Here is a 23,788-nt window from a genome sequence, read left to right on the forward strand (position 1 = left end):
TAAATTATCATTTATTTTTTTAACATCGAATAAATAAGGAACATATGGCAACGCCGCCAGCTGCTTAATAAAACGAGTTGGATTTGTTGTTTTTAAAAGGTTTTAAAATTTAATTATTTCCACTAAAAAGGCAAACTAATCTCCAAACCCAACAACTGCAGAACCTACGCAGGCTGTATAATATATATTGGAATTCTAGACGATCTAAATAAAACGCCAAAATGGGAAAGCGACAGCATCAGAAGGATAAAATGTAAGTTGAATAAATAGCCTATTAAACTATTGCTAAGAAAACTTTCTTTTGTAGGTACTTAACGTACACGGAGTGGGGTGAATTGTATGGGGGCAAAAAAGTGGAATCTTTAGAGAACGACCATGTGAAATTCAAACGGCTTCCATACGAGCATTGCAGCATTACTCTGGCCCCCTACGAGGTGCCCTATTGTGATCTGCAGGGCAATGTGTTTGAACATGAAGCTGTATTAAAATTCCTCAAGACGTTCAAAGTGAATCCCATCACGGGACAAAAGATGGACTCGAAATCATTGATAAAGCTAAATTTCCACAAAAATGCCAACGATGAATACCATTGCCCTGCCCTATTTAAGCCCTTTACCAAGAACTCACATATTGTTGCTGTGGCTCCGACTGGCAATGTCTACTGCTGGGAAGCCATCGATCAATTAAATATCAAGACAAAAAATTGGAAAGATTTGATAGATGACACACCATTCCAACGCAAGGATATTATTACCATACAGGATCCACAAAAATTAGAAAAGTTTGATATATCGACATTTCATCATATACGGAAAAATCTGCGTGTTCTGACCGAAGAGGAGGAATTGGAGCGCAAAGATCCATCAAGTACAAGGATCAAGACCATGAATTTGGAGACTAAAGAAACTTTGGCCCAATTGAAGAAAGATTATCAGCCATCGGAGGAGAAGGCGAGCACTTCTAGGCCTGTAGCTGATAAATTTAATGCTGCCCATTATTCTACTGGTGAAGTGGCGGCCAGTTTTACATCAACAGCCATGATGCCAGTTTTGCAGAGTGAGGCGGCCATTGTGGATGATGATCTGGTCAAGTATGACAGGGTCAAAAAGAAGGGTTATGTGCGTTTGACCACCAATTTGGGTCCTTTAAATTTGGAACTCTACTGCGATCAGACACCCAGAGCTTGCGATAATTTTATAAAACATTGCGCGGATGGCTATTACAATGGCGTACATTTCCACCGATCCATTAGGAATTTTATAGTAAGTGAAATGGGTTAATTTAATACCATTTCTAATTAATCTTCTCTAATTAGGTACAAGGTGGTGATCCCACTGGCACGGGGTCAGGCGGGGAATCTATATGGAAAAAACAATTTGAAGATGAATTCAAACCCAATCTTACACACACAGGACGAGGGGTCCTTTCCATGGCCAATGCGGGACCCAATACAAATGGATCTCAATTGTAAGTCGCTTTGAATTAAGTTTGTTAAAATTGTATTTAATTAATTGAATTTCCTATGCCTCAGCTTCATTACTTATCGATCCTGTAAGCATTTGGATGGCAAACACACAATTTTCGGTAAACTGGTCGGGGGTTTGGAAACCTTGCAGAAAATGGAAAACATAGAAGTGGATAATAAAGATCGACCCATTGAGGATATTATTATAGAAAAAACGGAAGTGTTTGTCAATCCGTTTGCAGAAGCTGTCGAGCAGTTGGCCAAAGAGCGAGCTGCAGAGGCACTCCTCAAAGAGGAGCAGGCTGAAAAGAAGGCAGAGCAAAAGCGAAAACTGAATGAACCCTTGAAAGTGTATCGCGAGGGTGTGGGTAAATATCTCAAAATGAATAATCCTGCTCTGGGTAAACAGAAGCCCCAACACGATTTATTACCATCGTCTACTAATGCCAAGAAGAAGAAAACCGGATTTGGTGACTTTTCCAACTGGTAAAGATAATCATAAAATAAACATATTGATACATTTTATTTTATGTCTTCAATGTCTTTGCTTTCACGCTCCTGCCATTTCTTTTTCATTTCCTGCATTTTATTTTGTCGCCGTCTTCGCTCCAAGGATTTTCTCTGTTCCTGTGCTTTAATTTGTGCTGCTATTGAGTTTTCTCCATTCAGATGTTCGTCTAGTTTTTCCAGTAACAATTTTCTTGCCTCAACGCGATTTTTGGAGGCCAAGCGATGTGTGTGACATTTGATGGTTAGATTGGTGGGCAGGTGACGCAGGAATACGCAATTGGAAGTTTTGTTAACAGCCTGACCACCAGGACCACTGCCTCGCATAAAAGTCTCGTCAATATCTGATTCCTGTAAAGTGGGATATCGTGAGTAATCCAAGTGGTCAGTGGTTTTAAAGCGGCATTGTGTCAGATATTTAAGTGGAGGCAACGGAGACCATACCAGGCGACGTAACATAGCTAGAGTATACGGCCCTTTCGCAAAAGTGTCTCTCCACGCTGAGAACAAATGAAACACATTTTGTTATGAAATCAATGAAACCGGCCAGAGAAACCTACATACCTTAAAGCTAAACTCAATTTCGAGGGGATTGGTAAGCTCTCGGTTTCCCCGGAACTCGTGGCGTACACGACCCAGAAAATAGTTCTTGTCAGTCAATTTCAAGTGATTGCCGTAACGGATAAGATGTTTATAAAGGAGCAGGATTTGTGACCGCGTTGGAGCCGACATTATTGAAACAGTTCAATTGCCAAAGGCTGCCAGATCGTCAATCAGCTGGTTTAGCCAAATGCCACAACTGCAGCGCTGCCATCTTGCCATAAAAACATAAAAAATACCAAATACAAAAGTCAGCTTTGAACATGTTGCGGCAAGTCGGAAAAATTGTGGATAACGCAAAAGTTGTGCTTCAAGTTTGCTTAAAATAAAATTAAAAAATGTTAATTTATATAATGGATACCGTAATTTTGGTGCTGCCCTTAACCCTGCAGACGTGAAGAAGACAGCAATATCTTCCTCGAGTTTTAGCTGGAAGTAACAATCAAAAAAAGATGAAAAAAGGATACCGCTGTTTCAGGTGACAAGTAGGACCATACAGGAAATGTTAAACTAACTAATTTGATATAAATTAAATTTGCTTTTATTAGGTTTTGGTTTTAATGCCTTTTGCAATGTCAACATCATATTTGCGACTTATGTAAATTAAACATTTCTTTGACTTGATGGGACACTTCACGATCAACAATTTCACTTGCTCTCTCTTTTACTTCATTCTTCATCAGTTCCTCTTCTTGATCGTCATCGTCAACCAAATATAATACAAAACTGCAGGTTTGGATAAAGAATAAGGTAAGAATCATGTGTACTCCTTGAAGAAAATCTCGCGACTGAAATTAATTAATTGTTAACTATGTACATATGTATGTATGTTACTTACCTAAGATTTATGGGTGATTTGTTTTCTGTATGCTTTTGTTTAGATTTTTATAGTACTCATCAAAATCGAAATGATTGTGACGAACCCCGGCATATACAGAGATAGCCAGGAACGTCATCAAATCGATCATAGGCGAGGAATATCTCAGTGTCTGATTATAATCGAACATTATAATTTCCAAAGGTTGATTCTTCACATCATATCTAAAGGCGGACGTTGCCTGCCATAATCCATGTAATTATCCACTAAACTGATAAATTTCTTTGTAAATTCTTCATCAACTTCTGGCTGATATTCAGCAACAATTTTCTCAAAGCGTTTAAACCTTGGTTAGTTATCAGTTATCAATGTGGATTCGTCGAGAATCATCCTCTTGGTATCGCGATTCGTTTAGTCTGTCAGTTAGTTCAGTGAATAGGATAGGATCCTAGCTATTTAAAGCATAGAAAAAACCGTGGAAACGTCCCTAGTATGTATTGTACAGCAATGCCAGCATGCTCCAAACTTAGTCCCTTCCGATTTTTTGATATACGCCAGCCATCTGTATTAGAATCTCCCGATATTACAGTAGCTGAAGCTACTTGCTGATAGCTATAATAATACTTTGGGGCTTCAAATTTATCCTCGATAAGAATTTGTAATTTGGTCAGTATTGTGGTGTAGAAATCAATTTCATTAGTAAATAACTCGTAATATACTGTTGACTTGTACTCTTCAGCTGACAAGGTGGGTGTTTTCTATTAAGCAAGATAAGAAGTATATTTATAATGAACATTATTTTTCAGCATTACCTCAACTAAAAACTTATTCACCCTAGGATTAGATAAGATTTGTTATTGTCTGGGGATATGCCACAAAAATATTTCTATAGATAAATATTTTCGATAAAATCAAAACAAATCATTTTGTTTAAGTATTAGTTAAGGATTGTTACAACAAGCAATAACAATAAACCAAATTTATCTGCAAGATTTCTTATAGAAAGATATAAGCCCTCAAAAAAAAGATTTGGAATTTCCAGGCTAAACTTTAGACAGATAAAATGACAAAATCACCGTGTAAAACATTCTCATTTTCAACTTTTGAATTATTATTTGTACTTCTTTCTGCAAATATCTTTAGAATCTTACAAATAGGGACTTTAACATTTCAGCTAGTTTAGTTCATTTATACTTAAAAGGTGAACAAATGATTAACTTTAAAAATGGCCCAGTCACCGTTTTGACCACTTAAACGTTTGATTTTACCAAATTCAGTGAAATTTCGTCATACTTCAAAACATTTGTATGTATAGAGTAGCAACACAGAACTGGCAATCAGTCAGTCTGATAATTATAAGCACACATACTTGAATACCTACCTATATTATATATACATGTAGTTATACAAATTGAATAAAATATGCTTTTATCTCATGACGTGCAAAAATGTATCAACCTAATCGTATAAATAAACAATTTTCTAGTTAGAATCTCGCCGACAAATTTAAAATTGATTGTGGCGCGATAACATTCGGTATGATTCCTTGGCTCCAATGATGTTAATATCAATTGAGTTGACTTCAAAAGTCGTCTTATTTGCCTTTGCTTTACCATTCATTACTAATTTGCCATTTTTGAATATTTTAGTTATTATTATGGAACGTAGCCATTCTTCTTCCATATCAATATTGAAAGACTAACTAATATGCAATGACTGAACTCTCCGAGTAAGATAGTAGCACCTCTCTAACATTATCGCTCTCTAATTTGACTTATCTCAGAGCTATATAAGCGATCTTATACTCTCTGTTAGTTTTATAGAGATGGAAATCCTTTTTTTTTTTAATTTTTTTTATATTATCTATCAAAATTGCTGATATAATATCATTATTGTGGAATAAAATCAATTTTATTAGAGAATTTACATGGGGACTCGTATGGTTACCTAGATGAAAATTAGAATTCAATTAGAAAAACGTTAAAAAAAAAACTTTAATTTACAATTTTAATATTTTATTTATTACTCTTTTAGCTTAATGCCTTCTGCAATATCAACATTATATTTGCGACTTAGATCAAACATTTCTTTGACCTGATGGGCCACCTCACGATTAACAATTTCACCTCCTCGCTGCATTGTATCCTCTATCAATTCCTCTGGTGAGGTCTGCTTATTCATCATTTCGGCAGCAGAAACATTTTGAGGTTCCACCAGGGCGAGCAAGAAACTGCTACTTATGGACACAGAATAGGGCAAGAAACGTATGTACTCCTTAAGCAAGTTCTCGCGACTGAAATTATTGAAATGTTAGCAAGACTGATTTATTTAAATTCAGTTGGTTACTCACTTAATAGATTTGGGCAATTCCACAACTGCGTGTCTTTGATAGGATTCGAACAAGTTTTGGCAGTAATCGTCGAAAAGCGTATCAAAATGTTTGTAACGCACATCGGCATATACAGAAATGGCCAGGAATGTCGTTAAATCAATCATGGGGGAGGAATATCTTAATGTCTGATAGTCGAACATCATAATGTCCAATGGTTGATCATTCTCATCGTATCTAAAGGCCACATTGTTCCGCAAATAGTCTCCATGACAGAGAGTGGCAATTGGTTCTTGTGGAGCCACCCGTTGCCTTCCATAATACAGATAATCCTCAGTTAAATTGATAAATTTCTTTGCAAATTCTTCATCCACTTCCGGCTGATATTTAGCTATAGAGTTCTGCATGCGTTTCAAGCTTGTTTTCAATATTAATGCCCAATCCGGATGCATATCATCTCTGGCATAACGTGATTCCCTCAATCTCTCCGTTAATTCAGCAAATTTAGCCGGCTCATTATACTTTAAGGCATAGGAAAATCCATGGAATCGTCCCAAATATTGCATAGCGATGCGAGCATGCTCCAAACTGAGACCCACCCGATCTTTGGGTACACGCCAGCCATCTGTAGCAAAATCTCCCAATATTACAGTTGCCGATACCGGCTGCAGATCGCTATAATAATACTTTGGTGCTGCGAATTTTCCACCTGCCAGACTTTGAATTTTCGGTAATATTACGGTATAGAAATCAATTTCATTACTAAACAGTTCGGGAAATTGTATTGACTTGTATACCTCCTCTGGCACTTCAGGTGTTTTCTATAACAAAAAAGTAAGCATGATAAAAAGTATTTATAAAAACTCGTTAGTTGATAGCAAACAATGGGATTAGATTGTTATGTGAATGCACATCGTGTCGTTGTTTTTTGTTTTCAGAGTCAATTTCATCAAACAAAATTTCATTCAAATTGACCTGTTTCTATGTTATTTCGTCATGTTTACAAAATGTTTGAACGTCTCTCTCTCTCTATCTATCTCTCTCTTTTTCTCGCTCTCTCTCTGTTTGTGTCTCTTTGTTTACATATGAATATTTTTTTATTGTCATAGACGCATATATATCCATTAAACTTGGACTTTATCTTATTATATGGTTTTGCATCTCACTAGGAATTTCATCATAGAAATGTATATACTATGTAGTATAGTCTCTTACCTTAATCACCAATTTACTAGTTATATGTTCGCCAGCGTAAACAAATTTGATTGTGGCGCGATAACAGTGGGTCAACATGAAAGCTTCAGCGGCTCCGATTACATTGATATCTATTGACTCCACCTGAAATGTATCAGCCTTGTCCACATTGTAATTATCCACTAGCTTGCCATCTGTCAATAATTTAGGTAATATAATTGAACGTAGCCATTCCTCTTCCTTTTCGATCGGCAGAGACATGATGTTAAGCTGTTAGAAACTAGACGTAGACTGAACGTTCCTAGTGAGCGGGTTTTGGCTTTTATCTATTACGGTCACACACTCAGTGAGCGTTGAAGCACTCTCTCTTGGGGCATAGTGCTCTTATACTATCTGCTCAGTTTTTTTAGGTTAACATTTTAAATTGAAAAAAAAAAATTGTAAAAACAATCACAGTAATCATCGTAGCTGATGTGTTAGAACCAACATAGAAAATGCCTCACAAATGGTATATGCTCTCAATAACTGGTTCCCTTACGAGATGCAATACTTATGTGGGGAAACATACAAATCATTCAGGTCGTGGTGGCGTGCCTATTGGTAATCCTAAGATGATTAATATTAAAATAAAGTCAAAAACTACTTCTGTCATTGGTTTAAAGAAAAAACGAAAGTCTAGAACCGAGAAAATTTCCATCCCTAGTGACAAGAGGCTAAATACTTTAAATGAAAACTGCTATACATGTTCCAAGAAAGTTGTAAAAGATATACCTCAAATGAGGGAATTCCTTGAAGAAGTGCGTAAACGTGAACTTGTAAGATATTATCAACAAATGGTGCGCAAACAAAGATTAGAGGCTAAACAACGGCTAAACAGTCAATATCCACCTCAAGAAAAGGAAAATGTTTACTGCAATGGACCGACTAGGATTAGTAGTTATCCATAACTTAAGTTTCCACGTGGTGCTTAATTCCATCCATTGACCTTAGCAAACGTTGACTTTTGCTCTCTCCCTGATATAGTCATTTTATGTTGTTTCCCATATGCCCAACCAAATTTCAGTCAACCAGACGTAGTCCCAGGTTTTTTTTTCCTATATTCCCAACTATAACTACTCAAATCCTCCGGCCGGCCAGAAGATGTATTCGACTCCTCAGCAAGAATCCCATCAGACACAGACTGTACCCCAGCCGAATCCTCATCCAGTATGTGTGCCCCTCCTGATGGTCGATGAGGACGGCAAGAAGAGATATTGCTATCATGGTGGCAAATGTCGCTGTGAGAATTGTGCAAAGATTCGGCAACAGCAGAAGGATGAACTGGACAGACAACTCTTCGCCTACATTGAACATGATCGTTTGAAACTGGAGCCAAGCATTAGGCAGGTAAGACCAAGGCAGTATCGTTTGGAGGCCACCAGAACTTCACCTGAAATGGGTATGCGTTTGCTCAAGGATCATGAGAAGTTGCGAGCGGAGAATCCTCTCTATTATTTGCCATACAAATATTATATGGGCAGGAATGCTTGGAGGGTGCCGGGACCTCAGCATGTGGGCACCCAAACCGATATCCGTATAGGTAGCTGGGGCATTGAGGGTTGTCCTTGTGCCGATAAAACCGCCTGCTGGGATATATAGAAGAAAAAAACTGCTACAACATCAAAGTTACCCTTCAGCTAAACTTACACAGAATTCAAATCGAATTCGAGCATTATTCCAGGCCAGTTTTACTAAATTCCCAGAAAACACAAATTCTACTTAAATAAATCATGTTCCGACAACTGAAAATACGCAATCTAAATGGTATTATATGCCGCCATTTAGCCTCTAAAAAGGAAACCAAAATGAATTCTGATGTCTATACCATGGGCGCTGAGGCAGTTGTAGCAAAGGGTAATTTGCTGGTCTCACCAGTGAATGTTTTGCCGCAGTCAAAGTATGGAGGAATAACTACTATTTCCCTGCTCACCGGGGAGAGTCTGATAGGCAAACAGGGTGGCCGATATGTGAGAACTTTATTGCAAAGTGCTCGAGTGCCCGTGGAAGTGCAACGCATCCGAGTCGATCAGGAGAATGAATATTTCAATTCAGTGCTACGAAATCGTGCGGCCGTTCACATTGAAATCGTTCACGATGCAGTGGCCAAAAGGAAGGCCCTAAAGATTTGCCACGATCTGGATTTGTATGTCTTTATGTCACGACTGCGCACATTTCCTGGCTTCAATTGTCGCTTTCCCGATGTGGATATCCAGTTGATTGCCCAAAACAATATGGGCAATTATGCCGAATTGGAATACGTGCCAGTTCGTGGTGTAGTTGAGGCTCTGAGCGTTGTGATTCAAGAGAAGTTAGAAAGATATCTCAAGTATGCCTTTCAAGCGGCTGTAGAGGCAGGACGAAAACGTGTCACTGTGATTCACAAGATCAGCGAATGGCCAGTAACCGATGGCGTCTTCGTGGATGTGGCCAAATATATACATAAAAAGGACTACAGTTGTCTGGAATTGGAGACTATGGAACTGGACGATACAGTCAGCCGACTAATACTCGATCCCAATCATTTTGATGTCCTAATGACCAGTGATCGTTATGCCACATTTGTGGCCACCATTTGCAGTGGAGTCTGTGGTGGAGCGAATCTTTTCAGTGCCATTGAAAAGAGTGAAAAACATGCAGTATTTAAGCCCTTGCAGACGAAACTATCTTTGACAGGCTACAAGACCCTAAGTCCTTATGGCATTGTCTCCACCTGTGTGGATCTGCTCAATCATGTGGATCAAAAATCGTGTGCCACAAATCTATGGAACGAAATGTTACGCACCATGCGTGAGGGTATCAAAACTGGAGAATTCGGTGGCAATGATAGTGGAAACTTTGTCATTTGCAATATTATGAATCAGCTACGTTGCAATATGTTTTCAGAAGTAAAATCATAGAAATTTGCAATTTAAACTTTATAAATTTTATTTTAATTTTTTTTTTATCAACGGGAAAATTTAAACGAAAAAGAAAACTTGGTCATCTGCGGCTTAGTAGTTGCGCTGTGACATTGAACGCTTGCCCTGGGGAAAACATGGGGATAAAATGGGGTCCTTTTTAGATTTACCTTATTAGTCAGTTACCTGGTCTTCTTCTGAGGACAATTGACTCTCGCTCATCTGCATTTTCCAGTTATCATTAAAGGAGATAATTTCCACAATATGTTTGAAGGAAACCCTTTTACCGACCACATGCGATTTGCCTAGTTTAGACCTTTTGCCCAGCTTCATTGATTTGTTATTGGGATATTTCATATAATCATAGACGACGCTATCTACCTGAATATTTGGCTTATCCATGTCGGGATTTTGTGGCACATTGTCCATGATGGAATTTTGGCTAGTACAGTTTAGGTCGAAACGGAAAAATATGTATGCGGATTCCTTTTAAAAACAAAAATTAGTTAGAGATTTCTGTTTTTTGTTTATCTGCTCTGAGTGAGAGATGTTGAATAGAATGAATGAGAATAGACATGTGTTTAAACGTATTTAGCCTAACCTACTTTGACTTTACCTAAACCAAAAAATGGGTAATAAACGTTATGGCTCCCATTTGCACGTACAATTTGAATAAATTTATGCAAAGCCAACGGCTGTAAACAACTACATAAATACAGACAGACAAACAGTTAGAGGAGAGAATCGCAATTGCTTTGTTCTAGAGGACTCGCATTGAAGTTGGGGCAGGAGTAGGACATGTAAGCCCCAGTCGATACTTTATCATCTTGTGAAAAAAAAGACAACCAAAAACAACAAAACAATGTAAACAACTTAAGTCCAACAATCCAACTAAATTATGGCCCATAATACCAATTTCGCACTTGTAACCAAAATATCTCATGTAGCAATCTTTGGTTGAGACGAAGTTAAGATACCCTAACAATACCTTGCATAAAGTCTTCTACTTGACCTTAATGCAATTAAGTTAATCAAAGTTAAAATAACATTAACACATAATTATTCAAGACCGAAAGTTATGTCTCTTTATGTTTTTGTTTATAGGGATAAATTAAAATGTTCTTTGTTATGGAAGGATTGTTTGAAAAACAAAAACATTTTGTCAGACTTACAAGTTGGGCGGAAGGAAACATATGTACTTGTTCCATGCTCTCTGTCTCTACCTTAAGGATTTATCTAAGTATTACATCCCTTGATACTCATCCCCAAAATTGTTAAGCCGGAGAATCCCAACATTATTACTTATAATTATTGGTGCTGTATTTTATTTACGATCTAAAAGAAAGTCCTTAATTGGGCTTTACAGTTAACATTCGATATTAGTTTGTGTGATTTATGTGGCTATAAACAAAGTTTGGATCAAACGCGAAACCAATTGTTAGGAAGATTTCTTTTTCAAGAGATTTTAGGCTTAATCTTAAAGAAGTTTTATTCATATAGCATGAACATTTACAGAATTGGCTAACAATGTGACTTTTTCCAAAGGTTTTTCGCATAACAGCTATATGTTATAGTACTTAACTTACCTATTAGAAGGATATCTCTCAAACTGTTAAAGAACATTGCACATAGTGAGACCAACAGTCATGGGTATATCGCATGCTTTTTAGAATCTGATGCAGACCAAGAATTTATGTGGTCGAAAAGGCACTTGTTCTATTACAAATGACTAAAGAAATTTTGTATGCACTCTGTCTAAGAGTATCAATAACAAAACAGCAAAAAACTTTGTACACACATAAATTTATTCTACATATAATTCTTTTTTTTTTGTTTTGTTGTTTTACATGTACGTATTAAATAGCATTATGCATATATGTAGATGTATATGTTACTAATGTGTATGTAGTTAGTTATTGAATATAGAAAAGTCTTTCGCTTATATCAAATTGAAATCATCTTACACACGGCTTAGCCTCATCCTGTTGTTATTTTGATTGGGTCATTGGTGGTCATCAGTCAATTCTAATTGCGATTTGGCCGAACCAAAAATCATAATTACGGTGAACAATGATAGTTCCAACACACGGCACACACAATAGGCGACAACATCGACCAAATGTTCCATTACTCCCAAATATAGACACATGTTCTTGTAATTTGTCGGTTTTTTATATCCTTTAGTTGATGCTGCGGCTGCTGCTGCTGCTGGTTATGTTTATGATGGACAGAATAGGATTAATTTACTATGTTTTCAATCCTTTATTGATAAGGAGACTTTCGACTTGAATGTTTTTGTTGTCGTCGTCCTGTCCTGTTGCTGTCCCTCAAAACACGACACGAACTGCCAATCGTTTGTTTGCAATTTCTCTATTAAAACCATTTTTGGCCAAATGAGAGGAGCATGCGCATGGCTAAAAACAAAATTATGTTGGTAGTGATGAGAAATAGCCACAAGGAGAAATGTTAATATACATTATTTTAACTTGAGAAAAGAAACTAAGTCTGTGAACAAGTGAGTCTTTTTCTTCTCCTATTTATTTACCTATTTATCAGAAAAGTAACTCAATGAGTTAATTTATATTCAAAAGCTTTAATAGAATTCTCTCTAAAAATTATCAAATATTTTTGGAATATTAAGAATTTTACTTACGATTTTTGGCTATATAAAATTTCGAACAGTTTATAAACTTGTCGTTGCTTAAAGTTGGATATGAGATATAGACTGATGTCAATACTGGTGTAAATTTTATGAGTTATTTTTAGTTAAAGGGTACTTTAATTTTCGTGCAACCTCCAACGAGTCTATATACGTGGCTCAGTGCGTCTGTCGGCTTGGCCGAAGTTAGCCCCGTTCCTCTAAATAATGTTTGAACTTTCAAGGATTGTTATTAGTTTACAAAGCTTTCTTGCTGCTTTTCTTATAGTCAATATTTTCAATTAAGCTGCATTTAAATCATTCTAATATTCTGTGGAAATTGAGTATTTCACAGAAAACAACTAGTCAATACCATAACATGAGAATAAAGGTTCTGAAGAAACTTTAATATACACTATAATTGTAACTTTAACTACTTTAAAAACAAATTAAGTAAATTTCAAAGAAAAATTGCCTTAAAGCAAAACACGAAAAATTGCCTTAAAGCAAAATGATCGACATTTACGGCGGTAGTTATTAAAGAATAAACCCACATAAACAATTGTTCATGATGTATTAACAATTTTAGTTAGTTGGTTTCTTTTGTTGCTGACTGCCCATCCAATCTAAAGGTTTTAACCTCTAAAATTACCTATGGTAAATCTAATCGAAAATATTCAAGACATAAATAAATATCTCTACTTTAGGCCATGTTATCAATTGGATTAGGAAATCTAATCGAATATTTCCGTATACTATATACTGATTTTCATTCAGATTAAATTAAATTATTCCACATTAAACTTTTCTCTTCTATTACTCCATCGTTTATGCGAAACTTTCTCCAAAGAATTTTATTAGTTTAGCACCTTAAACAAACGCTATGTTTAATTTAATGAGTTCTCGTGAGAAAAAAAGTTCTTGAGTTTTATTTTAATTAACAGAGTTTTTCCCGTCTGAAACTTAAGTCCCAGTTGTTTTTGCGTTTAATAGCTTTTTCATTTCTTCTGGTTTTTTTTATTATTTATTTCAACTATCACAACGAATCTTATATTTAGATTATTTTTATACTAAAACACTTTTTACGCATTGTTCACTTTGGTTATCTCATCTCTTTATCTCTTCTACTGCCCTCCGTTCATTTCGTAGCTGCTTTCGCTACCTCCAAAAATCGTATAAGACGCCGCATCGTCCACATCTTCGCCATTATTGAGCAGATCGCAGAGAGCCAATATATAGGATTGAGCCATTTGCAATGTCTCATATTTGGATAATTTCTGATCGATTGAGGGGGCGGGCACAACTTCTCTGAGCCGATCGAAAGCTTCGTTAAGGCCATTCATACGTTTTCGTTCCCGGGCATTGGCTGCCTGACGTCTTCGCTTCTGTACGGTGGGACTAAGAGTGGTTTGATCACTTAGAGTCGATCTCATCAGCTTTTTCTCTTGCTGCTGTTCCTGCTGATGATGATGATGGAGATGATGGTGCTCCGGTTGTTCCTGCTGCAGCTGGGCCTTAGCATCCACTTGCAGAAATTGCCAATCGTTTGAGATAAATGGATGATAATTCTGCAATTGAAATTCTGGGCTGGCATTGCCCAAATCGTCTTCAGATGAGTAATAATAGCTCATGGCGGATAAGAAGAGTTCTAAACGGCACGCAAGTTGCCTTGCAACTGACTGATGACGAGACTTTGTGAAATGGAAGTCGACGTCAGAATTGGAATTTCGAGTCGGAGTCGAAGTTGAAGTCAGTACAACAACCCTTGAAGATGATTTTACCATTTACAAATATTTTCACCGCTGCTGCGCTGTTACCGCTGGCCAAGTTTGTGTAAACGGCCCGCAAATGACCCTTTGCCCCATGTCCCTTTTGGCAGGATCTGCTTACCTTGGGCAATTACCATACTGTTGAGCCCAAGGATCGCTAAAAGGAGAGACAGAAGCTACCACCACACACAAACACACACAGCAGTTAGGGGTTAGAACGGTTGAATGCCTCTTCTATCTATCTCTCTGTCCCTCTTGTGGTCCTTTCCCTGCTGCTATATTCACGCCTACACCAGGGGATCGAAGCGAGCAAGAGAGGCACGCGTCGGTCATAGCTTGTGCCAAATTGGCGCTATCATGGACATGGGATCTTCTCTCTTTTTTTTTCACTATTATTTTTTTTATAATTTGTGACTTTCACGCTCAACAGCACACACACACACAGAGACAGAGAGGGAGTGAGAGACAGTGTGATAGAGGGAGGAGCCACTCGGGGTATGAGGGGATGAGCTCTGACACACATCAATTAACTTTCCTGTGGAGAAGACTCTTTCATTTCAGGCTCGTGTCTATGTCTACTGGCCATATGTTACACTGCTCTGTGCAACCGAACAACATATGGTCAGGGTCAGGCTTGGACTAAAAACTGATACAACACTATACAAAAAGGACGAAAACGTTTGTGGTACTCCTAAACAAATGCAGAATAAAATACTTTTTAGGGGTCCTTTTCCACATATCCGTTGAGATGATCAGCTAAATTTTTCATACATTAGAGGTAAATAGTCATAAGTTTAAGATTATGAGGTCGACAAAAATCTTTTTTCTGCAATCTGTCTAAATGTCTTTATCTAATTCGTAATTTAAATAGTTACAAGTGAGCCATTATTCTTTAAAGTAATTCAAAAACTCTCAGCGTACACGAAGTGTACTTTTTTTAAAAGATTTCTTTGTATCCGTAGAAAATCAAAATGCGTTTTTTTTAGGTACTGAGTCTGTTCAGACAACTATCTCACTAGTCCCAGAACGTTTAAGTAAATAAAGATAGGCCTAATAACCTAATCAGCATGCTGCCTCTTGAACACGTATTCCTGATAAGTTGCGAGTAGCATTATGTGTCTATGTTTCAACACTATTATAAATTTTATTATGAATTCATGCATTTCGCGGAAAAAGTAACACAAAGTAACTTTGAGATTTTTGAAAATGAGTAGATTTCTATTTTGAAAGTCTTTAAAAGTTGTCTTCTACATACATATGTATATATGATAACGATCTGGATCATACTTAAATATCCATAGAGTTAAGCTAACATAATTCAGCAAAAACACTTCCCATATAGAGATATATATGTAATATTAATAAACCTTCATGATCCCAATGCTTCGATATGGTTGAATGATTGTTGGGCACTAGAAATTGAAGGGTCATAAATTAATTATAAAAGGAGCTGGTTGATTGATTGACTGAAGCGTAACACCCCATCGATGGGTTATTTGTATTGTTTTTGAAATAATGTTCAATGTTTTGGGTGGTTGTTGGTTGCTTTATTATGGGGAAGAAATTGCAACTATAATGAATTGGTAGTAGGTGTTGGTTTTTTTATTTTATCAGCAAGTTAGTGAATTACTCGCTTGGGTTTTGTTGGCGGCGGTGAAGGAGGTGCTCGAGATTGTGATTTAGCTTCCGGCTGAGCATTTTGAACTTTCACGTGTTTGACTTCAACGTCATCCATGACAAAGGAATTGATTGACGGGCGAAAATCCTTAACTGGAGGATGGAGTATTATAACATCTCTTTTGGTGGCATTGAAATCAATGGATTTAAAAGGATTACCAGTCAATACGACAGTTGGATTATCACTGACTTGAATTTTACGCGAAGGCTTGGATATGGGTTTCTTACGCAAACAACGAACTGCTGGCTTATTGGCCAGACATTGTTGATCTAGAAGAATTTTATTGTAATTGGAAATATGATTGTTAATAATGCCCATGGTGGCTTTTGCAATGGTTGGTGGCATAAGAAAAGATTTTAGAATGACAGGTTGTACGATCTGCGGCATTGCTGCTGCTGGTTGGGTTGGAAAGGCATCAAAGCCAGAACGTTGACGATTCTTATTGGCCGTGTTCATAGATGTTGCTTGTCTTTTTGCCGGTGATGGCGAAGAATTCTTATTATTTAGCTTTGGTGATCCCCGTTTAGGGTTATTCCCATTTCCATTCGATTTTTGTGTTCCCTTTCGAGAATCTGCGCTCTTTGTATCTGTATCACATTCGCATAATAGCACATTGTTGGAATTCTCCACTATTTCTTTGGAACAATAACAATCTAAACAATTTTGATTTTTAGTATTGTTTCTTCCCTTGAGAGTCATATCGATATCGGTTTCCACTGCCACTTCACACATTTCGGGACATTTGCAAGGCTTTCGTTGTTTATACCGGATATCCTGTTCCACTTCGGTATCTATTTCTGTTGGAGGATTTGATGATTCTCTAGTTTTGCTATTAGAGAATCTTCTATTTTTTTCTGTCCTATGATGATGATCTGAATCACTTTCACATTCACACTCCATGGGATAGTTTCTTTCAGTTTCCGTTTCTATACCATCCATATCCGAGGCTGCGTCACGATCTCTTGACCTGGAAGTTGATCGTCCTTTTGTAGTCTTGACTGTTCTTTGAGGTCGTGATGGACTACGATTTCGTGCTCGTGATTCCTCCATGGGTTTTTCCGAAGTAATTTTTTGTTGTCGTGTTTTCTTTTCAAACGAACACTCTTTTTTTCCACAATTTTTGCTGTCTTCCATTTTAGGCTTGGCTTTGCTAGAAGGCCGATTTTTGGTCTCTTTATCTTGTCTATGTCCGCTAAAGCCAGGACAATCTTCATCGCAACTTTCTTCATCTCTTTTTTCTTTACTTTCCTTTTGCGGTCGATCATCATAGTATTTTTGTTCTGCACTATGTCTAATGGGTCTATCAGGTTGATCGTCATCATCATCATAATTTCGTCGTCTAGAAGATCTTTGTCTATTAGCAGGTTGATCGTCATCATCATTATAATTTCGTCCTCTAGAAGATCTTCGTCTATATGCAGGACAATCCACATATTCGATATCATCTCTATCTCTCCTTCGTGAGCAATCTCTTCTTCTTCCAGATTCTTCAGACCGTGCTCTGTACCTTGAATATCTTTCTCGTTCATCCATATGATCATTTGATGGCCGTCTCCATCTATAATCATCATATTCCATATCATTATCATGTCGACGCCGCGATCGTCGATATTCTCTATGCCTATCTCGATCGTATGAAGGACAACGGACATACTGAGTATGATTTTCATACTCGGAATAATTTTCCTCCCGTTTAAATTCAGGATTAGCTGCATATTCGGGATGATCTTGATTCTGTCGTTGATCTTGAGAAAATCTATATTGCTGCTCCTCATTCTTAAATACATGAGGATCTTGATTCTGCCGTCGTTCTAGTGAAGATCTATATTCCTGCTCAGGATTAGTTTCTTTCTGCTCACGCTCAATTGCAGGATTAGCTACATATTCGGATTGACCACTATCTCTACATGGTGATACAGCAGGCGGGTTAGGTCTTGGATTCTCCATTAGCTCTTGTGGTTGATCAGATATTCTCTTATCCTGCAGATCGTTTTCTGCTGCTTCAGTACTTGGCTCCTCTAATGGTTGACTTACTCGCTTTGGTGGACTATTTGCATTTTGTGGTGCATTATCGAAATCAGTATTCGGTGGATATTCCATAGGATTGGTGGGTGGTGCTGGAATTTGTGGTTGTTGTGATTGCTGATACTCAAAGTTATATTGATGAAATGGACAATGCATCATGGTGGAATTATTATAATTGTCCGAACAATGGCAATTGGTGTTTAGAGGTGGTTGAATACATCCGATTGCTGGTTGCTCTTGATAATCATGTTTACGTCTCTTCTTTTTGAAATACAAAGAATACTTTGCATTCTCAAAATTATTTCCCAAAGGAACGATTTGTTGCTGTGCCTGATACGGATAGGCATAGGGATTTGAATCCAAGCCATGTCTTTCAGCCCCCGAAGATCTACGACGTCCATGATCTAAATTACTTTGCTTTTTATAGGCACATTGATATGTATCTTCGTTATTTTGCCTGGGCAATTCGGCATTTAGTCTCTGGCACATGGCCTCATTGTTACGTTTCCAGTGTCGGCCGCAATTCTTTTCCGAAGTTCGCGTCTTGGCACAGGGTTTACAGCGTACAAGATATTTCCTAGGTCTAGTCTGACCACATAGCTTGGGTCCTGGCCAATTGCTGTAGAGGCTAGTGCTTCTTAGATTTAGGCTACTTCTATGAAGGCTCCATGTGTCTTCCGTAGGTGAGTTATAGCCACTACCCCGACCATGCCTGTTCAAAGGCGTGTTAGTGCCACTATTTCTATTGCTTGCAGCATGTCTAATCGATTGGGAATTATTGGCACTAGGCCAGGCACTGATATCGCTATCATTGCTGCCTTTTTCATACTTTTTCCAAGATCTGCTCCCACTTCTAGATAACTCATGTTCAGATGCCATTTCATCTAGACTACATTCACATTTGCAATCACATTGATTAGTTATTGTGGATTCGCTTTGAATATAGGGTCTACTTCGGACTGCCCTAGGCTGGTTTCTAATACCTCTGTTTGTACTATTTTTCCACACATCCTCATCATCGTATTTGTTCTTAGAGCAACTAACACAATGTTCTGTGGGATACCAACGATCTGTACCCGATTCAGCACGTATATAAGAAGTATTAAGCCTTTCCTCATTGAAATGACTATCAAATGCTTTCTCCTCTGCCTCTTCTTCATTCAGCGAAGCTAAACAAACATTGAATGGGTGAATAATATAAATGTTAACGAATTCTTTTTCGCAACTTACCCTCACAAGATCTATATGCGGGTGTATGAAAATCAACATGAACACTGGGAATGCGTTCCTGACTGCTATTGAGCAGAAAGGCATCCGCATTCTCAATGGTACAGTTGATTTGTTCATTGCACAATTTGGCCCTTATCTGCGCCAACTGAAATGATTTTGTGGCAGTCAAAAAACTTAGATCCTCAAAGAATGAATACCGCGGCACATGACTTAATCCTTGACGTTGACAACTGTCAATGGCCAGACACTCATCCACATAGTATCGCTTCAGTTTACGAATTTGTGATTTCAATTGATCAATCGTGAACGAATCTCTAAATATAAATGCAATGCGACGCCAAGCGCTGTCCCGCAAGTTTGTGTTGTAGAAGCCCAATGAATTGGGATTCCATAGACATTCATTGGCCCGATAGACACGTATCAATTTGGGTAAGTCCTCCATTCTCCTCGTCTCCTTTATTTATTACCAATCCACCATAGTGCTCTTCAATCCTTCCTTAGGCTATGGTGGTCATTGGTCTATTGCGCATGCGAACAAGTACGAAACTCCAACAAAAATTTATAATGTGTGTGCAATGTACTGAGAAAAAAAACACCTTAACGACAAGTTCGCATTTAATTTTTCATTTTATGTATTTTGACTACGAGCACATTTAACAGAATATTCAATGCCTGTCATGGATTGGACTAGTCAAAGATCAGAAACTCCTACTACTAACATTTTAGCCCAGCACTACAAAACTGAGTACCAGAGACCAGAGTACACTTTTGGTTTGGACTATTGTCTGATGCATCCAAAACAAGAGACATCGGCAGTCCAAAAATCATAGTTTTTAACTCTTTTTGAAACATTTTATAACAGCCCCAAAACCAGTAACTCTATTTAAGGGTGAAGGTTTGGAAGGTTTCTAATAACTCACAAACTCAAGATGGAAATAATAGAGTTACGAATAACTTTGTTTTATGAACAATTTTAAACGACTAAAGTGAGTTGTTTGAACTTTAATAAAACGAATCACTCGTATTTTAGTACAAATGACAAAGCATTTTCGGAAATGCTCTAAGAAGTTTTGGATATTTAACTCTTAAGGTAAAAAGGAACAAATTAAGTATTGAACAGATATCAATAATTACTTATGGCTGCGTTTGCAGTGTAGTAAAATCCTGTGCATTTAAGCTGAAGTAAGGATTAACAAATTCGTCGAAAAGAATCTTTCTTTTTAGCTAATAAGCTTTGACTAACTGACAAGACTAATTAAACTTAGCCATTGGTCAATTGCATTAAATGTTTTCATTTATCATACATTTTTACTTACATTTCATATATCATTATGTAAATCAGCATTAATGCTCTATATTTTTAATTGATTAAAAAAGGAGTTTTAAGTATGATAGGATCCTCCTTTATAGAAATTGCAGATTTTCTTTAATTTTTTTCATCTCGAGCTGGAATGAATATGGTATGATTTGAAAAATGTAAAGGTATTCCTTATTTTGTTTAAATCCTTTTCTCAAAAGATTTCATACCTAATCCCTTTTTTTTTTTTCTCATGTTTTCCTTTTGACCTTTTGTCTCTGTAAAAGTCCTAGAGCCTGCTAAAACCATAGTGTATATTTATACATTGTCTTTAATTTTTTTGTATTTATATAGCAAATATTTTTTATTGTTTAGTTCTAAACAAAAACGAAATTCGTATATTAGTTGCTTGATCAACATTTGATTGGTTTTACTTTTTGTGTTTAGTTTTTTTTTTTTTTTTTTTTTGTTTGTATTAAATGCAGGTATTACATATTGCATCATCAATTGTATATACTATCTCTCTATAGGGGAATTCATAATTGTTATTAATTTTTGTTTTTTAAGGTATAAAAAGTTGTGGAAATGTATTCTTGTCGTTGTTGTGTTGGTTGATTGATTGTGAGATATTGACGACCATTAGTTGTAATTGATTTCAAGAGGTTATCTTGTTTGGAAAATTGTTAGTAATAATTTCGTTTTCTTTGTTAATATTCTATAAATGTATATTTTTGTTTTGAGGGATATTATGTTTTTTTTTTTTTTTGTTTTATTCTGAAGTTTATGGGAATTTTTGTGTGGATGTGTTTTACAACATTTTTTTTTTTTTTTTTTTTTGTTTTTATCGTTATAAAAATGTGGATGTTCATGTTGTTTTTGTTTTTTTTTTTTGTTTAATTTAAGTATGTATAATAGTTTATATAAAAAATAACAGAGAAATTATATAAAAGAAACATTAAATATAGTCGTTTATTATTTTTTTTTTTTTTTGTTTTGCTTTCTCTTGATTTTTAATAATTAACGCGTCAATTGCCGGAATCCTCGCCATCTAATGATTCATCTTGCACCGATGAGCTGTCGTCCCCGCCGCCACCGCCTCCTGCCCGCTTGGAAGATGGTGTGCCCGTGAGCCGGCTGGAGCTGAGGCCCATGCCGCCGGTGCGTCTAAGAGAGTAAAGGAGAGAGGGAAAAATTTGGATTAGTTTCATATGCGAAAAGAATTTCAGAATTTTCACGTGCAAAGTAAATTGGAGAGGGGCAGCAAACAAGAGAAACAAATATTTGGGGGGTTCTCTGGGATTGTCATTAGTCATGGGCACACAACATTTTGGTTTTCTTTGGATGTGGATCCTAACATGCAGAACAGAAAGAGAGACTGTTTTTGGTTTGTGGTTGTTTTTTTGGGATTTGGTTCGACTAAGATTTATGCATGGCCATTGAAGGAGCCTTTCACTTACAGCGCGCGCCTACGATAACACAAAAGCAAGAAACTTATATATATTTTGTTTTTTTTTTTTTTTTTTTTTTTATTTTTGAAGCAGGGGGGGAACCACCTAATGCAGACCCTCACAATTCATAATGAGCGCAGCATCCTTTTTGGGCGAATAGGCCTTGGCCTTTTCGGTCTCTGCCACTTGTATTGAGCTAAACAACGCACAAAAAAATATCGAAATTTAAAAACAACAACGAAAAAAAATAAGAGTCGTCCATCAAATTATAAACCCACAAAAATAATTTAAACATTTTACTTACCGCAATTTCGTTTTCAGTGAGTTAATCTCACGGTTCATGGCCTCCTGCGATTCAATCATATCCTCACATTCACGCTGATATTTGCGTTTCTGTGTCTTCTCCTTTTGCAGTTCCTCCTCGGTCTCATCCAGATTGCGCTTCAGCAGTTTGATTCGGCTATTCAGCTGTGGATACGCATAGAAAAACAGAATTAATGCTTAGAAAATTTTCTATTTGTTTTTTTCTTTATTGATTTGTTACCTTATCCATTTGCTCTTTGTGTTGGTCGACATGTCGGCGCTCATCCTCAATGTTCATGGTCAGCTCCTTGATTTTCTTGTCCATCTTGCGGTTGGCCTTTTGTTGCAGCAGACGTTCCTTGCCCTCATTCTCGAGTTGTTCCTCGAGATTTGCAATCTTGGCTTCGAGAGTGGCTATTGTTGCCTTCACCTTGGTCCTTTGAGCTGTCTCAATTTCAGCCAATTTGGCCTTCAGCTCCTTATTTTGACGTTCCAGCAGGGCTCTTGCATTCTCGTTCTTCTGCGAATTGGATTTCTCGTTGGCCAATTCGGTGGAGAACTGCTCAATCTGTAGCTGTGCTTTGCGACTACGATCAAGCAGAACTTCCGAATTGGATTGCTCCTCTTCCAGTTCCTCTTCGAGGGTGGCTATGCGGGCCTCCAGACGACGTTTCTCATCGATCATTAGGGATCCCTTATTGGCATTATTCGCAATCTCTTCGGCCAATTCGTCACGTTCCGTTTCGGCTGCTCTTCTGGCACGCTCCGAACTGGCTAGATCTTCGCTCAATTGCATAACTTCCGCCTCCAGGGCCTTGACCTTACGTTCGGCTTCTTTGCTCTGTGCCTGCAATTCCTCTTTGGCCGCTTTGGCTTCTTCGGCATCGCGTAGAGCATCCTTGACTTGTGCTTGCAGCTTCTTGGCATGCTTGAGGGCATCTTCCTTAACCTTATTATGCATTTCCATGGTGGTCTCAATCTCCTTCAGATCGCCTTCTAATTTCTTTTTGGCAGCAACAGCCGCTGTCCGTTGTTTTCGCTCCTCATCGAGTTCGGCTTCAAGATCCCGCAATTGTTTGACCAAACCGCGGCGCTTCTCCTCGGCACCTTCCTCCTTGGCCAGCAGGTCACGTTCGAATTGAGAGCGCAGCGCCTGCATATTGACCTCCAGACGCAATTTGGCATCTTCGGTTAGCTGCAGATCATCTTCGAGCTCTTCGTTTTGTGCTTTCAGCTCGGCAAGCTGAGATTCCAGGGCGCGTTTTGCCTTCTCCAGTTCATGAACATTCTTATCGGCGGTGCCCTGCGTGTTGGCCAGATCATCGAGTTCGTTTTGCAATTGCTTACGTTTATTTTCCAAATCTTCGATCTTATCGTAGGCCTCATCCAATTCACGGGACACGGACAGCACCTTGGTCTCCTTTTCACGAGCCTCACGCTCCGCCGTGTCACGCTCTTGGGCGATCTGTTCTGATATGGCTTTCTCTTCAGCGAGAATTTTATCGAAATTCTTTTGCTTCTTCTCCAGTTCGAGCACCTAAAATAGAGAAAT

General features: G+C 37.6%; 12 protein-coding genes and 1 pseudogene across 15 annotated transcripts in view; 4 read left to right on the plus strand and 9 right to left on the minus strand.

Annotated features, from left to right (window-relative positions):
• Window positions 1-15: 15 nt before the first annotated feature.
• On the plus strand, window positions 16-1,990 carry LOC137575947 (RING-type E3 ubiquitin-protein ligase PPIL2). Of its 2 annotated transcripts, XM_068288732.1 has the most exons (5): window positions 55-99; window positions 162-253; window positions 308-1,262; window positions 1,316-1,467; window positions 1,532-1,990. In XM_068288732.1, exons 2-5 carry the CDS (start codon window positions 222-224, stop codon window positions 1,953-1,955), a joined length of 1,563 nt encoding a protein of 520 aa, XP_068144833.1. In that variant the 5' UTR covers window positions 55-99; window positions 162-221; the 3' UTR covers window positions 1,956-1,990. The 2 variants fall into 2 exon arrangements, with proteins under 2 accessions (XP_068144832.1, XP_068144833.1); XM_068288731.1 differs by having other exon boundaries at window positions 16-253.
• Window positions 1,967-2,431, minus strand: LOC137575949 (mitochondrial translation release factor in rescue). Its single transcript, XM_068288736.1, has one exon. It carries the CDS (start codon window positions 2,429-2,431, stop codon window positions 1,988-1,990), a length of 444 nt encoding a protein of 147 aa, XP_068144837.1. The 3' UTR covers window positions 1,967-1,987.
• On the minus strand, window positions 2,335-2,729 carry LOC137575950 (mitochondrial ribosome and complex I assembly factor AltMIEF1). The gene is made up of 2 exons (XM_068288737.1): window positions 2,537-2,729; window positions 2,335-2,472 (listed from the first exon to the last, which is right to left on the minus strand). Exons 1-2 carry the CDS (start codon window positions 2,702-2,704, stop codon window positions 2,434-2,436), a joined length of 207 nt encoding a protein of 68 aa, XP_068144838.1. The 5' UTR covers window positions 2,705-2,729; the 3' UTR covers window positions 2,335-2,433.
• A 688-nt stretch (window positions 2,730-3,417) lies between these two features.
• LOC137578093 (uncharacterized) lies at window positions 3,418-4,558 on the minus strand (annotated as a pseudogene).
• Window positions 4,559-5,382: 824 nt separating this feature from the next.
• On the minus strand, window positions 5,383-7,214 carry LOC137577593 (uncharacterized). Its single transcript, XM_068291097.1, has 3 exons — window positions 6,934-7,214; window positions 5,740-6,539; window positions 5,383-5,682 (listed from the first exon to the last, which is right to left on the minus strand). The coding sequence occupies exons 1-3, from the start codon at window positions 7,171-7,173 to the stop codon at window positions 5,412-5,414; spliced, it is 1,311 nt and encodes a 436-aa protein (XP_068147198.1). The 5' UTR covers window positions 7,174-7,214; the 3' UTR covers window positions 5,383-5,411.
• A 91-nt stretch (window positions 7,215-7,305) lies between these two features.
• LOC137577597 (uncharacterized) lies at window positions 7,306-7,862 on the plus strand. The gene has a single exon (XM_068291102.1). It carries the CDS (start codon window positions 7,407-7,409, stop codon window positions 7,857-7,859), a length of 453 nt encoding a protein of 150 aa, XP_068147203.1. The 5' UTR covers window positions 7,306-7,406; the 3' UTR covers window positions 7,860-7,862.
• Window positions 7,863-7,892: 30 nt separating this feature from the next.
• On the plus strand, window positions 7,893-8,700 carry LOC137577595 (uncharacterized). Its single transcript, XM_068291099.1, has one exon. The coding sequence runs from the start codon at window positions 8,053-8,055 to the stop codon at window positions 8,548-8,550; it is 498 nt and encodes a 165-aa protein (XP_068147200.1). The 5' UTR covers window positions 7,893-8,052; the 3' UTR covers window positions 8,551-8,700.
• On the plus strand, window positions 8,682-9,873 carry LOC137577594 (isocitrate dehydrogenase [NAD] subunit gamma, mitochondrial). The gene has a single exon (XM_068291098.1). It carries the CDS (start codon window positions 8,682-8,684, stop codon window positions 9,846-9,848), a length of 1,167 nt encoding a protein of 388 aa, XP_068147199.1. The 3' UTR covers window positions 9,849-9,873.
• On the minus strand, window positions 9,852-10,432 carry LOC137577596 (uncharacterized). Its single transcript, XM_068291101.1, has 3 exons — window positions 10,230-10,432; window positions 10,035-10,175; window positions 9,852-9,974 (listed from the first exon to the last, which is right to left on the minus strand). Exons 1-3 carry the CDS (start codon window positions 10,275-10,277, stop codon window positions 9,942-9,944), a joined length of 222 nt encoding a protein of 73 aa, XP_068147202.1. The 5' UTR covers window positions 10,278-10,432; the 3' UTR covers window positions 9,852-9,941.
• A 1,252-nt stretch (window positions 10,433-11,684) lies between these two features.
• Window positions 11,685-12,149, minus strand: prim (primacord). The gene has a single exon (XM_068291518.1). It carries the CDS (start codon window positions 11,995-11,997, stop codon window positions 11,851-11,853), a length of 147 nt encoding a protein of 48 aa, XP_068147619.1. The 5' UTR covers window positions 11,998-12,149; the 3' UTR covers window positions 11,685-11,850.
• A 1,461-nt stretch (window positions 12,150-13,610) lies between these two features.
• Window positions 13,611-14,117, minus strand: cato (cousin of atonal). The gene has a single exon (XM_068291739.1). It carries the CDS (start codon window positions 14,115-14,117, stop codon window positions 13,611-13,613), a length of 507 nt encoding a protein of 168 aa, XP_068147840.1.
• Window positions 14,118-15,780: 1,663 nt separating this feature from the next.
• On the minus strand, window positions 15,781-19,852 carry LOC137577700 (uncharacterized). Its single transcript, XM_068291234.1, has 2 exons — window positions 19,189-19,852; window positions 15,781-19,127 (listed from the first exon to the last, which is right to left on the minus strand). The coding sequence occupies exons 1-2, from the start codon at window positions 19,628-19,630 to the stop codon at window positions 15,874-15,876; spliced, it is 3,696 nt and encodes a 1,231-aa protein (XP_068147335.1). The 5' UTR covers window positions 19,631-19,852; the 3' UTR covers window positions 15,781-15,873.
• A 1,185-nt stretch (window positions 19,853-21,037) lies between these two features.
• Window positions 21,038-23,788, minus strand: part of zip (myosin heavy chain 10) — a 39,054-nt gene continuing 36,303 nt past the window's right edge. For 2 of the 3 annotated variants that reach the window (XM_068291418.1, XM_068291417.1), the window contains 3 exons: window positions 22,478-23,773; window positions 22,238-22,401; window positions 21,038-21,649 (listed from right to left, as the gene is read on the minus strand). In XM_068291418.1, coding sequence (XP_068147519.1) covers window positions 21,511-21,649; window positions 22,238-22,401; window positions 22,478-23,773 — 1,599 coding nt within the window. In that variant the 3' untranslated portion in view covers window positions 21,038-21,510. Of the gene's footprint in view, window positions 21,650-21,985; window positions 22,130-22,237; window positions 22,402-22,477; window positions 23,774-23,788 lie in introns of those variants that run through there. The other variant, XM_068291420.1, reaches the window with a different exon arrangement.

The sequence above is a fragment of the Drosophila tropicalis genome, unplaced genomic scaffold (genome assembly GCF_018151085.1).
Source record: "Drosophila tropicalis isolate 14030-0801.00 unplaced genomic scaffold, ASM1815108v1 contig_593, whole genome shotgun sequence".
In the NCBI taxonomy this organism is placed as follows: domain Eukaryota; kingdom Metazoa; phylum Arthropoda; class Insecta; order Diptera; family Drosophilidae; genus Drosophila; species Drosophila tropicalis.